The sequence below is a fragment of the Mytilus californianus genome, unplaced genomic scaffold (assembly GCF_021869535.1).
Source record: "Mytilus californianus isolate M0D057914Y unplaced genomic scaffold, xbMytCali1.0.p SCAF_15, whole genome shotgun sequence".
Lineage (NCBI taxonomy): Eukaryota > Metazoa > Mollusca > Bivalvia > Mytilida > Mytilidae > Mytilus > Mytilus californianus.
The window spans coordinates 23,031,194-23,049,701 of record NW_026262637.1 but is presented as its reverse complement, the minus strand read 5'-3'; the positions used below and the strand labels follow the sequence as shown (position 1 = coordinate 23,049,701).

Genomic DNA, 18,508 nt, shown 5'->3' with positions numbered 1-18,508 from the left:
CAAATGGCAAAATAAAAAAAAACAAACAAACACATCAAACGAATGGACAACAGCTGTCATATTCCTGACTTGGTACAGGCATTTTCTTATGTAGTAAATGGTGGATTGAACCTGGTTTTATAGCCGTTGATCCCCCTCCCCCCCAAAAAAAAAAATGCGCTTCTGTAAATGTTACAGAAAAGTATGGTTTTGTTCAATGTTGAAAGTAAAATTGTGTACATAGTCTACATAAAATAGAAGAAACAAATATAATCAAGTTTCAAAGTATAAATCAGTGGGTGAACATAAAAAAAAATGTAAGTAATTTTATAAAATATATACAGTACATCTTCAGTGGTTTTGAATATATGAATTGATGTATATTCTACACATAAATGACATTAGTATATAAAAATTATTACTTACACTGAAATGGTGACAAACTTTTCTGCAAATGTCATACGGCTGTGTGTTATGCTGAAAAAATGTAAATCTATGTTATAAAAAATTATGTGTTTGTTTTTTTTTTCCAGGTTTTTAGAAATTGAGAGTAGTGGTAGGAAGGATGAAATTCGTTTCCACTACACTCACGACCGACAGATTCGTGTTGAAACATTCCCATATAGACTTGCCGATAATCGGTGGCACAAGTTAGCTCTCAGTTTATCTGGAACACATTTAACTTTATTAGTAGATTGTGTTAAAATTTATGAACGTGTTATACAAACTGTTGATAGAGTACCTATCTTAGGAAATATTAAATTATACGTTGGACAAAGAAATGGTCAACTTGCACTTTTTAGGGTAAGTATAATATGGCTGGTTATTGTGAATTTGTTTAAACTAATGAATGAAAGTAGACCACATTTATAAATATATACTTAATTTATTCTGTTTATTCAGAAATGAGAAAATGAGTCTTTTTCTGTAAGCAGAAGCCTGCCCTGTGTTTAGAAGTTGAAACAAGAAAGATAATTATACCCCTGCATTAAAAAAGTGGGGGTATACTGTTTTACCTCTGTCTGTCTGTCCGTCCATCCATCCATCGGTTCGGCCATCCATCCATCCGTCCATCCATTTATCCGTCAGTCCGTCTGTCCGTCCCATGAATATTTTTCGTCGCATCTTTCTCAGGAACTACACTACAGGGATTTCTGAAATTTGGTTTCAGGGTTTTTATAAGTCAGCTATACCGTGTGATGCGTTTTCAGTTTCATCACTCAACAACTTCCTGTTTACTGTCAAGTATTTGAGGGGGGTATCATCAGTGAGCAGTAGCTCACAGTTTCACTTGTTTGAAGGGATTTAATTATCTCCCTTTTTCTTCAATGAAATACTTATTGTAAGATAAAAGTGGATCAACAGATTGGAAATTATTATCAATAAAGATTGTACTTTTTTCTTTGGTCACGCAAATTAAAATAATTTTTATTTAACATAGATCTTAACAATTTCTGTGTATTACACTTTTAATTGGCTAGACAGCACACTTATCAAATAACACATGTTGAACTGCACAGGAGTTTCATTTAAAACTAAGTGCAATGCAAATGACTATTGATTTAGATTGTTAGGTATAAAATCCTAAAGAAAAAGTGAATCAAGTCTAGATAGTTTCTTTATATAGTAAAATGTTCTGAGGAAAAAAAAATCTTAACTAAAACTTAACCAAAGTGTCAAACAGCCATTTCCATACAGCAAAATTTTCTTTTAAAGCTAAAGGAAAATATAAAGCTATTTCAGACACATGCAAATAATCCACATTACTGGACAAAGTGAAAAGTTGCTATAGCATATTGGAATGTTACAGGATTCCCACACAGCTCTTGCGATGATACAGATGATGTAGTGATGATTTCATCCAGTTCATCAAAGAAATGACTACGTTGTCATATAGTAATTAGTATATTATACCAGAAAAAACATTTAAAAGAAATACCTTGAACACTTTAGATAACATGCATTCTATACTATAGACAAGATAGATTAAGAATTTAATTGACCTGTCCTAATGCTTTGATTCTTATAACTGATTGGGTTCAGGATCAAAGAGATATTATGTAATGGCAAAAAAAGGTTCTATATATATACTCAAATGGAAACAAAATGATGTATAAATTCCACTTCACAACAAAATCAGCAATTTATCCTTTTAGTTACTGTTAATTCAGAAATTATTGCAATGTTTTTAGTATTAAACTTGACAATTTCAGGCTCACAATCATAATTTCAGTAGTGATTTCCATTAATTAAATCTCCCATTTTTACCAGTATTCTGTTTTTGGCAATAATAAATGCACACATTAACATCTGAATTTACAGTCTAGTGAATCTTGTTGGCCTGTATTAATGTCTGAATTTACAGTATAGTGAATCTTGTTGGCCTGTATTAACATCTGAATTCACAGTATAGTGAATCTTGTTGGCCTGTATTAACGTCTGAATTTACAGTATTGTGAATCTTGTAGGCCTGTATTAACGTCTGAATTTACAGTATTGTGAATCTTGTTGGCCTGTATTAACATCTGAATTCACAGTATAGTGAATCTTGTTGGCCTGTATTAACATCTGAATGTACAGTTTAGTGAATCTTGTTGGCCTGTATTAACGTCTGAATTTACAGTATTGTGAATCTTGTTGGCCTGTATTAACATCTGAATTCACAGTATAGTGAATCTTGTTGGCCTGTATTAACGTCTGAATTTACAGTTTAGTGAATCTTGTTGGCCTGTATTAACGTCTGAATTCACAGTAGAGTGAATCTTGTTGGCCTGTATTAACATCTGAATTTACAGTTTAGTGAATCTTGTTGGCCTGTATTAACGTCTGAATTTACAATATAGTGAATCTTGTTGGCCTGTATTAACATCTGAATTCACAGTATAGTGAATCTTGTTGGCCTGTATTAACGTCTGAATTTACAATATAGTGAATCTTATTGGCCTGTATTAACGTCTGAATTTGCAGTTTAGTGAATCTTGTTGGCCTGTATTAACGTCTGAATTCACAGTAGAGTGAATCTTGTTGTCTGTATTAACGTCTGAATTTACAGTATAGTAAATCTTGTTGGCCTGTACTGATCATTTAAAACTTTACTTTGTTTAATTTTACAAATGATAAGATTTTTATTAAAGTTTTATAAGTTGGTTGGTAATGTTCTGCACCATTTAACTAACTATTTGAATTATATACTTGTTATGGCTGAGGCGATTTAAGGCTTGCAATATTGTGCAGGCAACTGTCTACAGTTGATGACCTCTGTTGACCTTTAGATGTCTCGCTTTTTGTATGTCATTGGGTTACTGTCTTATTGACAAGTACCATACATCTCTTCTTATTCATATAGGTTACCGGTAATATAAATTTGGCAGGTGCTTCATCCTGAAGAGGTTGTTATATAAATGGTTTTAAAGCATCAGCTTGAATGTCAGTGGTCATTGTTATTCCATAAATAAAGAAACTTATTTAATTTTTATAATGACAGTTTTACTTTTGTAATATAAGAGTACATGCATGAAGTGTATTTTGACCCAGAAAACAGACATCTTTGAAACTGCATTGGCATGCTTTCTGTGTAATCCTGTTATATCCCAGTAGTAAAAAATCTTATATTATAAATTCTATTTCTGAATTCCCATTGATAAAATATCAGTTTCACCCCAAATTAACCAGAATTTAATAGTGATTTTATGTAAGAAAATGTTATCAAGAGAAACATATATCTTTGGCTTACTATAATAATGTTCAAAATGGCAAGTTTGAAAGTTAGATAACATCAAAAACATGAAGTTGGAAGTCAAATAAACTGAGATTTTAGCTCAGATCATGTCTTGTCCAGTCTAGATAAGCTTTGAAGAATAGATTGATTTTGAAAGATATATCAATTTTCTAGGGTCACGACCTAAGATCACCAATCAGAATCCTTTTCATCTTTAAATGAATTCTTTGTTGAAGTTGTCTCAATACAGCAGCTTGTTAATCAGAGTGAATGTCTTCATCATTGACAGTTACTTTCAATCATAATTAATATTATTCTTTAAGAAAACTTAAGGTACATTTATACAAAAGTAAAATTAACAATGATTTTCGCAGTAATAAAATTTTTTTTTTTTTTTGATCAGACAAATTCCTTTGAAAGGACATATGGCCAAAAAGTTGGACTGTTAAAAATTTAGACAAAAAATTCACTTTGTAATAATAAATTTTCAACAGTAAATTACTGTGAACCATTTGGATTTTGGTTGTAATATTTTGGATCAAATCTGTTCATTTCCTCTATCAGTAAGCCCATATTGACATCGCTATGAGGCGCCGTTTTACTATTTATTACCTATTTTCTGATATCAAAAAATGATTTTCTGATATCAAAAATTCTATTTTTTGATATCAGAAAATCGATTTCTTGATATCAAGAAATAAAGAATATTTTCTGATATCAAAAATTCGAATTCCTGATATCAAAAATTCATTTTTTGATATCAGGAAATAGATTTTTTGATATCAGAAATTCGAATTTTTGATATCAGAAAATATTTTTGATTTTTTGATATCAAGAAATAGATTTTGTGATATCAAAAAATGATTTTGTGATATCAAGAATTCGAATTCCTGATATCAAAAAATGATTTTTTGATATCAGAAAATAAGAAATAAATGAATGATGGCTCCCTGTGTGTCATTTAAAACATTCAGGCTCACCAATGAGGCCAAACATCAGGAATTATCTGAAATAATGTTCCCGGTAGACCAATTGTTTTATAGTGTGGAGTACCACTATACACGGTATTGGTCATTATATTGATGACATTGTGTCCCTTGTTACAAAAACAAAATGCTTATACACTTCAAGTTTTATAAACATGAATAAGACTTCAAAGTCTCCGGAAAACTGCTATTTAATAACAATATTTGAAGTAAAAAAAATATTTACACTAATCTTCAGTTTGATCAAACTTATTACGAAATTTAAGACCCATGCACTACAAGACAATATATGGAAGATTTTTAAAATTATTCCTAAATAAAACATATTTACTCTTGTGTCATACAATCCGAATGGGCGGGATATGTCGACCTAAGAATTTATTACATACTGGAAAATGTTTTCAAGATTTAGATACGATGGCTCGATAATATATTCAGGTTCAACTGGCGATATACACGATCTTTTCGCCTTATATATCTAATACAATGCATAAACAAGTCTAAATTGAAAACAACGTTCTAACCTATGATTGCGTTGGATAAAATTTTTATACGTGTGCAAGCAAAACAAATTTCTTGGTAGAGAGGGGTCTAAATACAGCACAAACAACATTTTCCAAAAGATCAAAAAAGTGAAAAAGAATATTTTAACAAAACGCATTTGGCTAACAGGTCGAACAACTGATGTTCTTAAACCCTGCTGACTGCCATTGGCGATTGCCAAATAAACGGATCACAAGATGTAACAAAATTGATCTATATTATTAATTTAATACCAAACAGAAAACAATAAACTTGCGGAAAAGATGGTATACCGCAAACATGAGGTGCAAAAATTTGTACACCATATCCGGATTTCGACAATTAATATCTCTTCAGTGATGTTAGGAATCGAAACGGTATTTGGAAGACCATATAGTTTACCTTAGTTTAGGATAGACTCTTGAATTTTGAAGAGTCGAAATATATACCCTACTAAATTGTACTTATACCACTTTTCTCAAAATGAAGTGAAAATTTCTTGACAATCCTTTCAATATAAAGACAAACTTTTCCAAAATGAAGGTATTTTAGAGATGAAAACGTACATCCAACCTACTGAAACGTTTCATTACTTCACAGAAAAAGCTCATATGTATCTAAAATGTTTATGGACGACGCGGTTCATAAGAAATACTAGCAGTCTCGTAAAAAGACGAAATAGACAAATCTTTCGAAAATACAAGACATGCATTTTTTTTATGTTGTTGTTGGCTTTGAACTAGTTGTCACTATCGCATCTGTAATTTGTGTCTTTTTGTTGTTGTTTCCCTGCCACGTTTGTTCTTACACTATGTTGTAATGTAACACCAGTGTCCCAGGTTAGGGGGAGAGTTGAGCGCTCAAACATGTTTCATCCCGCCACATTCTTTATGTGTCTGTTCCAAGTCCGGAGCCTGCAGTTTAGTGCATTGTCTTGGTTCATAGAATTGAGAATGGAAATGGTGGGGGGGATATGTCAAAGAGAAAACAACCCGATCAAAGAGCAGACAACAGCCGAAGGCCACCAATGGGTCTTCAACGCAGCGAGAAAATCCCGCACCCGGAGGTGGTCCTCAGCTGGATCCTAAATAAAATTGTGTACTAGTTCAGTGAAAATGGACGTCACACTAAACTCCAAAACATATCAATGAAGTAAAATTAAAAAACATACAAGACCAACAAAGGCCAGAGGCTCCTGACTTGGGACAGGCGGAAAAATGCGGCGGGGTTAGACATTTTTTGTGAGATCTCAACCCTCCCCCTATACCTCTACCCAATGTAGAATAAAGAAAAACATAGCAATACGCGCAGTAAAACTCAGTTTAAAAGAAGTACGAGTCCGATGTCAGAATAGGTAATAAAATAAACTAAGCATAAATGAACAAAGGACTACTAGCAGTTACTGACATGCCAGCTCCAGACCTCAATTAAACTGATTGAAAGATTATGTCTTCATCATAAGAAAATCAAGTACAATCCCTCCCGTTAGGAGTTTAGTATCATACCATCATAGAATACATGAGAAGAACATAAACCGTATCATGCCAACAAATGGTTTTAGAATAAATGTGTTTATTTCCGATGCAAAGACCCTATGAGTGAATCAATATTAATACCAAAATATTCAATCATTAATGACTAATTGACAACAGTATCGTAACTACCGGTATATCCTTTCCGAATAAGTCTTTTTAAAGGTTTGGTTAAACTTTGAGGTGAATGCCGACATTTTTGTTCTTTGTAAAGAATATTTCCATAAAATATTGGATGTGAAATACCTGAACGTATAAGAAGTCTGAATGTTGATTTATATTTACGAATGATGTCTGCCGTATTTGTTTTACGTAAATTGTTTTGTTATAAATCATATAGGCCTTTAGCTTTCTAAATTGAGTTGTTTATTTCTTTTTCATATTGGGGCCTTTTATAGGAGACTATATGGTATGGGGTTTTCTCATTGTTGAAGGCCGTACGGTTGCTTATAATTGCTTACATCAACTTCATTTGAACTTTGGTGGCTAGTTGTTTCATGGGCTATCATACCACATCTCCTTATTTTTAAACTTAACAGAACTAACTTACTTACTAAATCCTCAACATAAACAACGGGAAAAAAATATAAAAACAAGATGAACAAAACACTAGGGCTTGATATTTGCAAAAACCTGACTGCACAAATCTGTTTCAGAGGAAACCAATAATTGCTTATAAAAGAAGTGAGAACTTACAATTGTTGACTATATAAACCTTAAAATATATAAACCTCTGATATATGCTTTCGTGTATATTACACGACCGAAACACCAGACTTAATGTAAGGGCTCATTGCTGAACGTTGATGCTTTTATTGACACACAGGGAGCAATCGTTGATATTTTTCTTATTTTCTGATATCAAAAAATCATTTTTTTATATCAGGAATTCGAATTTTTGATATCAAAAAATCATTTTTTGATATCAGAAAATGTATTTCTTGATATCAAAATATCGTCAGTAATATTTGATATAAAAAAATCTATTTTTTGATATCAGAAAATGGATTTCTTGATATCAAAAAATGATTTTTTGATATCAAAAAATGGAATTTCTGATATCAAGAAATAAAGATTATTTTCTGATATCAAGAAATCGAATTCTTGATATCAAAAAAGGCAATTTTTGATATCAAAAATTTGAATTCCTGATATCAAGAAATATTTTTTGATATCAAGAAATATTTCCTGATATCAAAAAATCATTTTTTGATATCAGGAATTACATTTTTTGATATCAAGAAATATTTTTTGATATCAGAAAATAAGGAATAAATAGTAAAACAGCGCCTCATACATCGCTGCTTAAATCTGTTCATTTCCTCTATCAGTAAATCCATATTGACATCACTGTTTAAATCTGTTCATTCCCTCTATCAGTAAGTCCATATTGACATGACTGTTTAAATCTGTTCATTACCTCTGTCAGTAAGTCCATATTGACCTCACTGTTTAATCACACTTGTTCAGATTTAAACATCTTTACATTCTGAAAACCGGAGGAAAATCTATATTTAGTGAACATGTGTTGTTATATTGCTGTCACAGTGATATTTTACCCAATAATTATCAATTGACCTATTTCTTTTTTCTTTTTTTTTTTGCATCTAAAGAAAGTACAGACAAGACTTTTGTTATCACTTATGCAATGAATGCAGGATATATTATGTAATACAATTTATTGTCATCTTTTATTGACAACATGCAACTTATTGTCATATTATGTTGACAAGGTGTAACTTATTGGCATGTTATAATGACAAGGTGTAACTTATTGGCATGTTATGATGAAAAGGTGTAACTTATTGCCACATTGTCTATGATAAAGTCTAAGTATTTATTCCTTCTCTTTAGTTTGGCTGGTGGAATAGATCTTGGACAACCAAGATTGATTATGGTCTTATAATTGGATATGCATTTGGTGTCTTTTATTAATGCATTTTGGTAGCCAAGTAACAAATACCATGTTATATTTTAGGAAAACTATCAATTTTACTACAAGTGGAATACAAGTGGTTATTTTGTCTTTAAACAAGACCATAGTTCTTAAACTTGATTTGGCTCTGTGTCTTAAAATGGAACAATTTTTGACAAATTCAAGCATTTTTGTCCATCATCTTCAAAAATACATTACTGACAGAAACTAAAAAGCAAATATGATCTGTAATACAATATCTACACAAATACCAATATGACTAAAACTATCAATTGATAATGCCCTTAAATGACAATTTTGACCAGCAAAATTGATTTACAATCAAATTAAGATCTACAAATCATTTGATTGGTCTCTAATATTTTGATCACCAAGATTTGATTTGAAAAGAGTTTGTAAATAGTTTTTTTGACCCCTAGTAAAATAATGTATTGGCTTTGATTTCACTTGAACACACTCAGCTTTGAATTTGAAAATAAATAGTTTACTTACTTTTTTTATACGACGACCGGAAAATTTTTTTTGGGATCATATAATGGTATGATGTCGTCGTCGTCTGCGTCTTAGTCCATAGACACATTAGTTTCCGGACAATAACTTTAGTTTAAGTGAATGGATCTCTATGAAATTTTTTAAGAAGGTTCAATACCACAAAAGGAAGGTTGGGATTGATTTTGGGGATGATGGTCCCAACCGTTTAGGAATTGGGGGCCCAAAAAGGGGCTCAAAACAAGCATTTTTCTAGTTTCAGGATAATAACTTGTGTATAAGTATTTCGATTGCTCTGAAATTGTACCACAATGTTTAATACCACAAGTAGAAGGTTGGGATTCATTTCAGGGGTTATGGGGGCCAACAGTTTAGGAATTAAGGGCCAAAAAGGGGCCAAAAACAAGCATTTTTCTAGTTCCCAGACAATAACTTGTGTGTAAGTGTTATACTGGATCTCTCTGACATTGTACCATAAGGTTCCATATAACAAAGGGAAGGCTGGGATTGGGTTTGGGGTTAATTGTCCCAAACATGTAGGATTAGGGGCCAAAAAAGGGCCAAAAACAAGCATTTTTCTAGTTTCCAGACAATAACTTGTGTGTAAGTGTATGGATCTCTCTGAAATTGTACTACAAGGTTCCATACTACAAAGGAAAAGCTGGGATTGAGTTTTGGGGTTATTGCTCCAAGGTGGGTTTCAAAAAGTGGGGGGGGGGGGGGGATTTTTTTCCTAATTTTTTAAGGGATTCATATTTTTTTTTCAAAATTTTTAAAATTTGGAATTTTTGAAAAGTTTCAAGAAGAAATCTTCAATTGCACAGTATTGCTCAATGGATTTATAAGATCTTCGACCACATTTATTTTGTGTCAGAAACCTATATTATGTCAAAAATTTGATCACAATCAAAATTCAGACAGTATCAAGCTTGAATATTGTGTCCAAATTTGCCCCAACTGTTCAGGGTTCGACCTCTGCAGTCGTATCAGGCTGCGCTCAGCGAAGCATTTTATTATCCTTTTACCCACAGAGCCAAGCGAGTTAAAAACTAAATATTTGTTTCTTGAAAAAAAGTGTTCATCAGGAAAAAGGTTTAAGTTAATATCATAATGGCAAATTTTTGCCAAATGAGCTAATCAGTCTATTACGAAGTTACTAGTTTATCATTGTATTGCAAGTGAAATTGTCAAAGTTTTTGCCAACAGGAATGCATGTAGAAAAGTTGCCAAGTAATAGAATATTTGTTAATTCCACAACAAATCCGCTGTTTTCTTTTCAAGTATGTCAGTATGTGTATGAAAATAGCACCTTTATTAGGTTGGATTAAAAATATATCAACTTTTTACTAGGTGACTTCATTAGCATAAAGTTTTTTTTTGTATTTCAACAGCACTTTTACTTAAGGTAATTACAAAGTGTTCATTTTGTCAAGTAGATTTTTTTGGTTCTATTTTTACCTGGATTTGTTTCATGTCCCATTCTCTAAGAGTGGTTTACTTACCTAATTACAGGTAACCACCATTAATACTTACTGCCAAGACCTACCTGTTAGAAATAATATGTTTACTGTAACTGGTAAATTACTCTATTATCAACTAATATTTCATATGAAGAAGGTGGTTTTGAGACAGATTTTGCGGTTTTCAGACAATCCCTAACATATTGCACCTAGTGATTTCTAACTGATTTTTTCGTACCTGGCCACACAACAATATAAGCATTGTAATGACGATCTAATACAGTCTGTTTTTGTCATCAGAAAGATTTGAACCAACTGAAATCATACAGAAGACATATAGTACAGTTTCATTTCTGATGATTCAGTAGAAATTTTTACTTCTTATCAACCCTCCCACACAGAGATCAAAGAGTATACCTGGAATGATGGAGGTTTTTTTTGTAACACTTTGAAATTAACAATTACAAACAAAGTGTTAATGTTTCCAGAAATTTTTTACCATTTTTTTTTGGTGAATGATGTGTTTCTTTATTTATAACAGTATAGAAAATACCTAAACATCATTCAGTCTTAGGTTTGTTTACAGTACTAATAAAACAAAAATGCAGGTCGAACTAAATATAATTGTTACATTTTGTATCACTCTTGAGTTTTTTAAAAGACATTTAATTGCAGATGTTTTACATAGACTATTATGCTGTAAAAATACTATTTGTGAAAAGTAAAACATTGATGAAATCCATTTCTGATACATGTATTGAATTTTGCAGTTGAAGAACTTTTTAAAAAGTATTGCTTACTATCTTCAAAGAAATATATATTGGAAGGAAAATCCTATTGGCTATATGTTCATTTCTTTAAAAAATTTAAGTACTGATTAATATTCTTTAGAAAAATCTTTTTATTTTATCAGAGTAAGATATTAAAGGATCAGTTTTATCACATCCTATGGTTTAAGTATTTCCTTCTCAGTAAAAATTGAAGTTTTGAACAAAATCCAGAAAATTTCATGCCATGATTTTAATGAAGCTTTAAACTTTGGTCCTGGCAGCCTTTTAACCTGATAGCAAAGGGTTCAAGGTTACAGCAAGAGTACACTTTTAGCCTGATATCTAAGGGTTCAAGGTTACAACAAGAGTACAAACTTGAAGGATCTTGTCCATTAGATAAACCTCATACAGTTGTATAATTTGTTAAGATTTGTTTTATTTTATTTGGCTGGTCATCAGAAATAAAGCTTTAAGTATGAATGGGCAGCTTTACAATCATAATGGTAATAACTTCCATATTGTTGGCCAAGGCTTTTGATCGGAGCGAATGGTAACCTCATCTTCTCAATATTATTTATATCATATATATTATTATGTTTATATATCTGTACAATGTAATGCTTTAAAACTTTATTTAGTTCCTAATTATGTTTGGCATATAGAACCTTTTGCCATTTATTTTCTGAACATAATACAGAAATGTGAATGTTTAACTAGGACAATTGTAAAAATCAGATAAAAAGAAAAATAAATAGATTGAGGCAAAAAATTGCAATTATCATTCATTGATTTCATATAATCCATTGTTCAAAAATGGACAAATGTCAAGCTTCAATTTTGCCCAAAGTCAAGAAAAATAATGTTAATCATTAAGTCATTCAGGTCATTGTGTCCTCTGTTGTCAGTTGACCATTCAAACATTGAGTTCTCTGTTGTCTGTTGACCATTCAGACATTGAGTTCTCTGTTGTCTTTTGGCCATTCAGATATTGAGTTCTCTGTTGTTGGTTGGCCATTCAGACATTGAGTTCTCTGTTGTCTGTTGACCATTCAGAAATTGAGTTGTCTGTTGTCTGTTGGCCATTCAGACATTGAGTTCTCTGTTGTCTGGTGGCCATTCAGACATTGAGTTTTCTGTTGTCTGTTGACCATTCAGACATTGAGTTCTCTGTTTTCTGTTGTCTGTTGGCAATTCAGACATTGAGTTCTCTGTTGCCTGTTGGCCATTCAGACATTGAGTTCTCTGTTGTCTGTTGGCCATTCAGACATTGAGTTCTCTATTGTCTGTTGACCATTCAGACATTGAGTTCTTTGTTGTCTGTTGGCCATTCAGACATTGAGTTCTTTGTTGTCTGTTGACCATTTAGACATTGAGTTCTCTGTTGCCTGTTGGCCATTCAGACATTGATTTCTCTGTTGTCTGTTGGTCATTCAGACATTGAGTTCTCTGTTGTCTGTTGGCCATTCAGACATTGAGTTCTCTGTTGTCTGTTGGCCATTCAGACATTGAGTTCTCTGTTGTCTGTTGGTCATTCAGACATTGAGTTCTCTGTTGTCTGTTGGTCATTCAGACATTGAGTTCTCTGTTGTCTAATGGCCATTCAGACATTGAGTTCTCTGTTGTCTGTTGGCCATTCAGACATTGAGTTGTCTGTTGTCTGTTGGCTATTCAGACATTGAGTTCTCTGTTGTCTGTTGGCCATTGAGACATTGAAGTCTCTGTTGTCTGTTGGCCATTCAGACATTGAGTTCTCTGTTTTCTGTTGGCTATTCAGACATTGAGTGCTCTGTTGTCTGTTGGCTATTCAGACATTGAGTGCTCTGTTGTCTGTTGGCCTTTCAGACATTGAGTTCTCTGTTGTCTGTTGGCCATTCAGACATTGAGTTCTCTGTTGTCTGTTGGCTATTCAGACATTGAGTGCTCTGTTGTCTGTTGGCTATTCAGACATTGAGTGCTCTGTTGTCTGTTGGCCTTTCAGACATTGAGTTCTCTGTTGTCTGTTGGCCATTCAGACATTGAGTTCTCTGTTGTCTGTTGGCTATTCAGACATTGAGTTCTCTGTTGTTTGTTGGCTATTCAGACATTGAGTTCTCTGTTGTCTGTTTGCCATTCAGACAAAGCGTTCTCTGTTTTCTGTTGTCTGTTGGCAATTCAGACATTGAGTTCTCTGTTGTCTGTTGGCCATTCAGCCTCCAAGTTTTCTGTAGCTTGTTGACCATACAGTCATGAATTTATTTTGTCTGATTGTCATTCAGTCATGCAGTTCTCTGTTATTTTACACAAATCTATAGATGAGGAGAGTATACTGTAACTGCTGTATTGATAACAGTGTACGCCATGTGATCAAAGTTTTATTCTATTACAGGGGGCTTTACAAGATGTACAAATAGTAACACAGACACATGGCTACCTGTTACAGTGTCCTAATTCAGATACAGGTATGTTATTATGTATTTAGATTGGGATTGGTGACCAATACTGTTATACACTTAATTAGTCAGAGGCCGGGGTAGTGACCAATACTGTTATACACCTTATTAGTCAGAGGTAGGGATAGTGACCTATGCTGTACAATGTCATAACTTATATGGATCTATGTTTTAGGTCATCACAGGCTATTAACTTAAATGGAATAATTCTACAAGGGCTTTTATAACAAAAATTTTTAAAATGAAAAAAATAAAAATAAAACACCTTTCTTGATTTACCATTATTGTTCATACAAAAAAAAATGAAAGCATAGGATGTATACCGGAGTATCTAACTTAACATGTAAAAAGTGAAGAGCTAAATAACCAAAAGAGTATAAAAAGACAGTTCAAATCCTCTGATACCATTCTATGATCGGCAACTTTGCGTTGTCCGCTGCTTTTAAATTTACAAGATGAATAAAGGCTTACATCTAATGTAAAGAAATATTTACATTTAACAAAGAAAATACGTGAATTTCTATTTTGACTTTCTCCTTTGGATATTTTGGCTTATAAGTTCCAAACATGTACAGAAGAAAGATTAGTAGAAATTGAAATAAAGATAAAAGTTTAAAAATGAAAAACATAGTGAAAATATTTAAAAGACATTTAACTTCTTTTAGAGTTAAATTTATTTGTTTTAATTTCAGCTTGTCCTACTTGTGCCCAATTCCAAGCCATGGAGCAACAAGTGAAAAACATTTATTCCATGTACCATAATCTTTCATTAGAGGTATGTAATATATAACAGAACAGTAGTAATTTGGATAAGTGTGTGTGTCTAATTGTGAACATTCAAAATGCACAGACCCTTAATGCTGTAACAAGAACTTAAGGTAATTTCAGTTTATAAAGAACTCTGCTAAAATCTAGCCTGCTAATGACTCAAAATAACTCAATGAACAATTTTTGTGTTGAAAAAAAGAAAAATTGTCAGCTACCAATTTGAAAGTGAGAATAATCCCGCTTTAGCAATAAGGGCTAAATAACTAACACATATGATTATCTTCCCCTTTCTAATATGTTAATGGAGAGAACTGACAAATTCTTTACTGGGTCATAACCTAATCCATAAATATCATTCAATTTTCCTGCAACTGGTCAGTCTTATATATATAAAAAAAAATCAAGAAATGTTTTTGAATTAAAAGGAAAGCCTCCAGGATATACAAAAATAAGCCAATAACCCATCTATACAAAATACAATAAAGACATCTATAGGTTAACACGCAGAGTTCAACCATAGACTTGTGTCTCTAATGTTTGTCTAATTCCTAATGGGCCATAGCCTAGAAAAGGAGTAAAAAAGTTAGCATACATTAATCAACACATGATTACAAAATATAACAAAAAAAAACAACACATTAAAGTATGACAAGAAAGTACCACAGAAACTTACCGATGTTCAAATCTCGTAAATCTATTAGGAAGGGACAAAACAAGGCAACAAACAGAAAGTGAGAGAATTACAAACTTGGACATACACATGAACAGGTGGTGGAGTTACAACTTGTTTTTGTCTTGCCTGACAAGAGAATGTGAGACATAGACACATGTCTGTTTGGCAGGGTTCATCTGACCTTGACCTCATTTTCATGGTTCATTGGTTAATGTTAATTTTACGTGGTTTTATCAGTTTATCAGTTACATTAAGTAATTGGTCAACTATATTTGGTGAATGAAATGATTGTAAGGTGAACATGTCTTTCTGGCAGAGTTCATTTGACTTTGACCTCATCATTATTATTCAGTCATGATTAAAAAATAAGCAGGTGAGACATTTCAACGTGTACACTCTTGTTTGGTTATTTATCAACAATTTAAGCTTAAATCATCAAACAAAAAATACTGTTTAGTTACTATGACCAATGTAATATTTTTCATAGATAAATAGATTTCAAGTATGCTTTAATCAGAATTTGTATTATAATTTATGATCAACTTAAATATAAAAGCATGCCTCTTTGTTTCCCATAATTAAGGCATGATAAAAATGGATAATTTGTTCAATTAAAAGACCACACTAGTTGAAAAATATTTCCAATATTGTTCAAAATTTTTCTATAAGCGCAACAGGTTTTAAATCTATACCTCATAAACTATTGTCTGAATTTAAAAGGCCAGACAGCTCTTTAATTCATTTTGAATTAAAATAAATTCAATTTGGCGATAGAACAAATGAAATTATAAGCTTTTGCTTTTAACAGATTCTATAATGTATAATTTATTGCCTAGTGGTGTCTGTATCTTAAAAAATATCAAAGTGATAAAGTATCACTTATTCAGCGGTAGTCGATTTCATTATGTCTGATTACATCAATAATCAAGCTTGAAAAAGATTTTCCTTTGAATTTCAATTGAAATGAATTATCTAATGGTAGTGGTTACATTAGATAGAATAAAGCAGCATATTCTTGTGTCTGAAGTGTGACTCTCAAGTCCTAGATACCCGAAAAAAACTGGCAAAACATGAGAGTTTGCACGAAATATACGTCAGTAATTGGTTTTCCTTTGTAGCTATCTGAAAGATGTCTCAAACAAATAAAAGAGAAAAGACATTTTTTTGCACATATCTTATGTGTTTGCAGTGCACATTTATAATATTTTTATACACCAATTCACACTTGTAATATTTGTATATACCAATTCACACTTGTAAATATTGCACTGAGTAATTATAATGTTGCTGTTTTACATTTTGTATTTTTAAATACCCATTCATACTTGTTAAATATTGGACAGACTATTTAACTGAAAGAGAATACAAATGACACACTTTTTAAAATATTTTTTGATCTGATTTCTGCATATTTCAAATAAAAATGAATTCAACTATCTTAATTCTTTTCTGTCAAAAAGAAACACAACATTGTTTGTTTTTCCAATATGCTCCTTTTTATTTAGTTGATGGAAATTAAAGTTCTTTGACAAGCTATATTTTCAAGTAAAGGGCTAAGTATACAAGTAAGGGATGTAGGCAACTGTCTGTTCTAGTTGCAGCATATGCACAAAAAACAACATGTTAAAATAAGACATGTTACTATATCCCTTTTGTCCTAGAATGGGATACATTAAGATAGGGAATTGAATAACAAATTTAAAGTTAGGCTTTTATATGTGTTTTTTATTGTTAAGTTGCTGTCTTATTAACACATATATATATATATATATATATCAGTTCTCTTATCATTCATAATTGAGTGTTTTTACATTAAGCAAATTATTTTTGTCTGACAATATGTTCAGGCTTTGAAAATAAGATATTGTATATTTTTTCTACATGGATTCACATACATATTCACATTCATCTGTTTGTATTTTAGCTTCAACGAGCAAAACAGAGAATAGCAGAGCTTGAGCAGTGTGAGTGTCATAGGAGTTGTATGTTTAATGGTACTATGAAAAAGGAACAGGAAGTTTGGAATCCTGATCCCTGTACTGTCTGTATGTGTAAGGTATGTACTGGTACCTGTTACTAATCCTGATCCCTGTACTGTCTGTATGTGTAAGGTATGTACTGGTACCTGTTACTAATCCTGATCCCTGTATTGTCTGTATGTGTAAGGTATGTACTGGTACCTGTTACTAATCCTGATCCCTGTACTGTCTGTATGTGTAAGGTATGTACTGGTACCTGTTACTAATCCTGATCCCTGTTCTGTCTGTATGTGTAAGGTAGTACTGGTACCTGTTACTAATCCTGATCCCTGTACTGTGTATGTGTAAGGTAGTACTGGTACCTGTTACTAGTCCTGATCCCTGTATTGTCTGTATGTGTAAGGTATGTACTGGTACCTGTTACTAATCTTGATCCCTGTACTGTCTGTATGTGTAAGGTATGTACTGACTGGTACCTGCTACTAAAGGTTTTATCCTATGGCAAAGTCAGTTGATTGGACACATAAAAGGCTTGGAATTTAAGTCCATCTTCTAAAAAAGTACTCCTGCTCCATTAATTTGCAACAATCAGGGATGGTGACATTATTAGAACAAGTGATGTTATATGTTTTCTGTATACCTGCATCTCTTTTTATGGCCCCGCCGACTTGGGTCGAGCCATATAGTTATACCCTGATCTGTCATTCTGTCATTTTCTCATTCCGCAATGAACAGTTATATAGACTTTTTTCTAAATGACTTCACATATTGAGCTGATTTTTAGTATGTGAGTCTACTATGATGAGTTACAGATCAAGTTAATGTTTGGTTCTGCTCCCCTGTTTTTTGATGAAATTACAGGCTTTTGGTCTTTAGAAAAAAAGTTGTGACAGACTTGTTTTTTAAACGCCTTCACATATTGGGCAGATTTTTAGTATGGGAGTCTACTATAATGAGTTCCAGATCAGTTTACGTTTGGTTCCGCCCGCTGGTTTTTGCTGAAATAAGGGCTTTGGACTTTGAAAATTTCCACTCCTAAAAATGGCTTCAAGCTTTTTTTGCGAGTGGGCCATTCATATCGTTCCGACATATCTAGTTATTCTTATGTTTACACTCTGTTTTAAATTAGAAAATGAATCCAAACTATCAGTTACACCTAACCCAAGCAAAAAGCTTTTTATTTCGAAAAAGTTTCTTACTGTCTGTAGGGATAACTTATTGTTCACACATACTCTCACAGAATTTTAAATCAATGGTTGTAAAAAAT

The 18,508-nt window shown here is 32.3% G+C and overlaps 1 protein-coding gene across 1 annotated transcript in view; it reads left to right on the top strand.

The window, feature by feature from the left end:
* LOC127725693 (protein kinase C-binding protein NELL2-like) overlaps positions 1–18,508 on the top strand; it is a 124,102-nt gene that overhangs the window by 27,908 nt on the left and 77,686 nt on the right. The window contains exons 5-8 of the mRNA XM_052232859.1: positions 513–783; positions 13,758–13,830; positions 14,514–14,596; positions 17,187–17,318. Of these exons, the coding sequence (XP_052088819.1) occupies positions 513–783; positions 13,758–13,830; positions 14,514–14,596; positions 17,187–17,318 (559 nt within the window). The remainder of the gene's footprint in view (positions 1–512; positions 784–13,757; positions 13,831–14,513; positions 14,597–17,186; positions 17,319–18,508) is intronic.